Here is a 5429-nt window from a genome sequence, read left to right as displayed (position 1 = left end):
GTTGTTTTTGCATCTAATTTTAAACATGTAGAAAAAACTTATCTCCAGATGCTGTAAATTTCCAAACCATTTGTCAGTTCGTCCTGATAATGATTGCTCTTCATGTACAAACAGGTTTAGTAGGTGTGTTGTTATTAATTAATGATTGATGGTAGTGGAATGTATTATGCTTGTTCATGCATTGTTCATGCAAGTGCTACTTACTGATGCAAGAACATGGAACATGCGGACACACAGATGGGCCATAAATAGGGACGGGCATCATTTTGCACAATTATCAGTTCCTTTCTTATTACTGTGCAAGAAAAATAATAACTTACTGCAATAATAATTGAAAAAAAAATAGAAAGAAAAGAGGGATCATAGAGGCCATTACATCAGTGGCATTACATCAGGCCACTACTAAAACCTTTTTTTTTTTAACAAGTGGCTGAACTTAACTACCGACCACACTGCATCATGAGATTTGTAACTGTCATTTTCTCCCCTGTATTGCTTGTTGGGTTAATCCAGTTTCACTGTAAACATTTTATTTTAATTTTATAATCAGAGTCCAGAAATAAATGGTAATAAAAAACATAAAAAAGTCCCTTTTATTTTTTTTAAAGAGAGAGTACAGCAATGTCATCAAACAACATCAAGACACTGAATACTTTTGATGTAGAAATGATGTCTGTGTGGTATCACAGTGAACTAGTGGGTGTACCAATTCCTTAACAACAATATATTCTTATATTTAGTCTGACCCTCAGTGTTGACATGGCAGTCGACAATGAGGGAAAACTTACAGAGAATTTGACTCAATCGTCTCAGTAATTTAGTTTAACTCAGTGTTGCTGTGCATCTCCTGTTGTGTGAAGCTACATTAATGTAACAGTGCGCCACTGTGTAAAAAGAAATATCACCAATGTTGAAACACTGAAATGCCTCAGAGTAATGTAAACTCAGCACCATTTAATACAGAAACAAAGCACAAACAGGTACTTAAAGCCCTTGAACAAAACAAGTCTAATTCATGTATTATACTCACCTAAATACTTTCATGTGATTGTCAGCATGAAAGTCATTTTGTAAATTCTCTTACATCTATAAGCACTAGATGTTTATGAACACAACATGGTAAATATATGCATGCTAACATGCTGCAGATAGCAAAGGCAATGCTCTTCGGCACGGATACAAATTATTTTCCTTTAACTCTGAAGTTCTTCTAGCTTGCATTTAAATAGACTTACTTTCTTTTCACTTCTTTAAAGTGTAAAATGTGTCGACCAGACAATATCAAGCTCCCTGTGAGATGTGTGCTCAGTTCAGCTCTTTTCAGCTACAACAGTAAAACACAGTGACATAGTGATGATGTATACCAGTGAGCTTAAGTATGGTAGTGAATACAATCATTTGAGTTCCAGATGGTACAATCACATTAGCAGCACAGACTGGACTTTCAGTGGGGCAAGGTTTGTATTCAAAGACTAAAAAATCAAAGTTCACAGGTCGGGGGAAGTTGAGTGATCTGTTAACCCAGAGAGTGCTGCTTCTTCAAGCTCTCTGAGCGCCTCACTCTCTCCTCTGGGGTCTTTCTGTACCAGCTCCTGAGAAGAAAAAGCCACTGTCATACTTTGCTGACTTTAAAGTCATCTGTAAAAGCTGAAATCCAAACATTTCTGTACGCTGTTGCCTTTAGCAAGAGGCAAATAAAGTATTGGAATTACAGTTCAGAGACTTCAGAGCTTAGGTCCAAAGTATACTGGAGCACATGGATTTAAGGCAACACACTTTATTAGAAGACTACCGTCTTCTAAGTGTGTCTTCATCAGAGTCAGAAAAAGTGTAATGCTTGTTAATTAGGACACTAGCAACCCAAAAAGCATATCAGCATTTTCTGAGTAGTGGGGTGAGGTGGAGTGACGTATCTCCTAAGAGATGACATATGGCAGTTTAGGAAATCAAGATAAGGCACTTTGTGATTTTGGTGAAACAAGTCTCACCCCTGGCGGTTCAGCTGGCCTGGCACAGGAGAATTTTGGCCTTGGTTTGGCTTCAGGACTCTGTGAATGAAGAAAGGATGTATTTAGAGAACTAATATTCTGGGGACATTAAACAGGAAATTGTAGTTCAGTCTAGAGCACCTGTTAGTAGTGGGGCTCTTTGGCTTCTGCTGCTTCTTTCTAGCCATTGATGGGGATTCACCGACCCTGGAGGAGCACCAAACACATACAATAAAAACACTGCTGATCCCTGGAGCCCATCATCAAAAACATTAGCATCTAAAACCAGATCTCATCTACAATGTTAGGCTGTGTTCCTCTTTCCCATCTTACCTCTTTTTCCTGTCCAGAGACCTCTGTGTGGCAGCAGACAGAACCGCTCTCTCCTTGGGGCCCTTGGCTTTCTCCTTTTGAAACAGTCAGTAAGGATCATAGTTTATGACAGAAGCACTGACACTGACGGTATAAGACGAGGCACGTTGCCACCAAACAGTGTTTCTTTCCTGTAAGTCACTTTGTCCGTGTGGTAATCAAGGTGTAATATAAATACAGTTCATCATGATAAGCTTTTCAAGTACCACCAGCTATCAGCAGGTAGAACAATTATAATTCATCTTAGCAGATGTAGCTACAATAACAAGCCATGTCTTGATTTATACTTTGGTAAACATTACACAAATTGTCCAGACAAATGCTTCACTGCCCGCCAAGCACGAGTACAAACTCAAGTAGTTTTCAAGTTCATACTGAGAATGAAAAGATATCTGAACTTTTCCTTCACTTCTTCCTTTAAAAGAGGAGCAACACATGTCACGTTCTGCTGATCAAATATGGATGTGTGATTGATTGGTTGACAGGTTACCATGTCTCGCAGCTTCCTCTCTGCTCGGAGCTCCCTGTCCTGCTGCAGCAATGCTAATCGATCCCAGAGGGGCATTTCAAAGAAGATGTCATGGATGTCATAAAGGGCTGCACGTAACTGCGGGACAAAAGAGGCACACATAAACACAGAGTAAGATGGACCTCTGCTGTCTATAGACAGTAACTACACGTTCATACCTGGGCTCTAACTCTCTCCTGCAGGGAGCGATCTTGTGCAGAGCAGGGGCCTCTCTTCTGTGGACCTTCTGTCTGGAAGGAGCGGATGAACTCCTGTGTATCCTAAGCACACATATATACAGAACACATTCATAAACACAGTTTTTCCCAGTCACTAACATGATGATAGATTTATTGATTAACTCTTATTAAAATCACATTGGTGTTTTCAATTGGTTGTGCTCATTTGTATTTGTGTGTTATTTGTGTTAAACGTGTAATCGCACCAGGATGGTCTGTCGCAGGTGTTTGACCTTCTCTGTTTTCAGCAGTCTGCGAGTGAGGAAGCCACGAATGATGGCGCCAATTCGACAGAAGGCTCTCTGCTGCTCTGCTGTCATAACCTGGACAACAAGAAGATACGAGAAGATGGGAACGTGAAGATAGAAAACACAGAGAGGGTTTGAGAAATAAACGTCCATCTAATATGTGTTGCGACTTCGCATGTAAAAAGAAAAGCCTAAACTATGAACCCGCGCCTAACCCCTCACCTCCACCACCTTGCTCTCTCTCTCTCTCTCTCCCCGGATACACCCACACACAGACATACAGACACCCACATTCCCCTCGCCACATGCTTGTTTGTTGCTTTTAAGTTTAGTATGCCTGCAATTGTATAATAGATGTTTGTTGATTTATAATATTATTGATTTTTCATTAGTATTGTTATTGATAATAACTGTTCTTTATGGTCAGTGCTGATTCAAACCTTCACTGTTCACTCTGAATGTGGAATAGTACTTTTACATTTTTTAAGTGAACACCAATTTTAAGACTTAATCCACAATTTGGTTATTGGTCCCTGATCCCGGGGTGGTGCCCCCATTATTATAAATCATTGTTAATAATCCTATTGATATTAATAATTGTATTAATATCAATAATCAATTTGTATATTTGCCAATAACCAAACCCGCTCCAGCCAGATCCCAACATGTGTAACTTATGCAATCACACACACCCTGTTGTCTACTTGTGCATACCTACCAGACTTAGCCTCGCTCGAGGTTTGCTAACTGCCCATGTGGGTCCCCACAGATAAACGGGAGGCTGGACAGAGGGAGAGGACACACTGGAACTTACAGGACTGGGAAAACCTGGAAAAAGAAACATACTTTCAATTTAGGTGTTTGAACTTCTCTATTTTGAGCTGTCTGCGTGTATGGAAGAGTTGTCCGAATGGAAGTAATAATAATAAGAGTTAATAGACCACAACACTCTATTTGTCTTATGTCAACACTGTTTTACAAACTCCAACAGAGTAATAAGTGAGCATGGTGAAGTGGTACCTATACTGTGTATAGGTGATAGCTCAGATGGTGTGTGTTCAAGGCTTAGTCCTGGGCAGGAAGGGCTCACAACAGGACGGCTGTCACTCACGGACCTACAATTCCACCCACAAGCATCCCCACTCAAAGGCCGCACACACCCCTGCTCCTTCAGTCTTCTATCTGTGTCCTCGAGCTCCTGAACACATGCGTATACAGGAGACAAACACTTCAGTGCTTTAACCTTAAGCAAAAGAGAATAAAATTACACTTCAACATTGCAACTAAAAAACTAAATAATTGTTGCCAATCTGTAAAATAACTGATAAAGTACCGCACAAAAAAATACATTTTCGGTATCTACTTCTATTTAGAATAGATAATATGTGATTCCATGTGCTGACCAGACAGAGGTGCTGTTGATCTTTCTCCTGCTCAGCCAGGAGGAGAGACATCTGCAAGGAATGCTCCTCCTCCAGACACCTTTGCATGTCCTCCAGAGCCAGCGCTCGCCTCTGGGTCTCCTCTTTTTTACCTTAAAAGTGCAATGGGAGAAACTGTGATCTCAGTGGTAATGACATATTTTCACTCTGTAGAGTTTAGTAAATACAGTGTGCAATACAGGAACTGTTCAAGAGAGACTCGCCTGTCTTGTTGGCTTGTGCCTCAGCTGCATTTCTGAGGACAGTTGGTGTGGTCCTTCCATTGTTTGTCCCCTGACGGTCATCAGGCTCCATTCTGAGTGTGACCTGAGCCAAGTCAGAAGTCATGCAGGGCCTCAGCAGAGATGGTGAGGGATTATCTGCCTCACACGACTGGTTTAAGGGGGCTGCAGGGGTGCGCCAACTTGGAGCCATCCGTGTAACTCCTGCCATGAAGCGAGGAACCCTTTCCTGGCTGCGGTCTATGTGCTCAACTCCAGAGTGGCAGCTATGCAGTTGGCTGTCCAAAGTGTGGCAGCGCCGGCGAAATCCTGCAGCCAGATGGTCAAGGTGTCCCTTTGGGCTAAACCCTGAGGCACTAATGGGACTACAGGGCTCCTGCAATGGACTGGTACCACAGTGGCTGGATCGAC

General features: G+C 41.6%; 1 protein-coding gene across 1 annotated transcript; it reads right to left on the bottom strand.

The window, feature by feature from the left end:
• Window positions 1–575: 575 nt before the first annotated feature.
• Window positions 576–5424, bottom strand: LOC116379058 (centriolar coiled-coil protein of 110 kDa-like; the record flags this gene model as incomplete). Its single annotated transcript, XM_031840973.1, has 11 exons — window positions 576–1592; window positions 1989–2048; window positions 2130–2195; window positions 2322–2395; window positions 2851–2967; window positions 3048–3149; window positions 3314–3430; window positions 4074–4183; window positions 4376–4553; window positions 4759–4889; window positions 5001–5424. Coding segments are annotated over 11 exons (1455 nt in total), but the record flags the coding sequence as incomplete, so codon positions are not given.
• Between the last annotated feature and the right edge of the window lie 5 nt (window positions 5425–5429).

This window comes from Anarrhichthys ocellatus, unplaced genomic scaffold (genome assembly GCF_004355925.1).
Source record: "Anarrhichthys ocellatus isolate YVR2014 unplaced genomic scaffold, GSC_Weel_1.0 scaffold3635, whole genome shotgun sequence".
In the NCBI taxonomy this organism is placed as follows: domain Eukaryota; kingdom Metazoa; phylum Chordata; class Actinopteri; order Perciformes; family Anarhichadidae; genus Anarrhichthys; species Anarrhichthys ocellatus.
The sequence above is the reverse complement of the archived record's forward strand: the minus strand, read 5'-3'. Positions and strand labels throughout refer to the sequence as shown.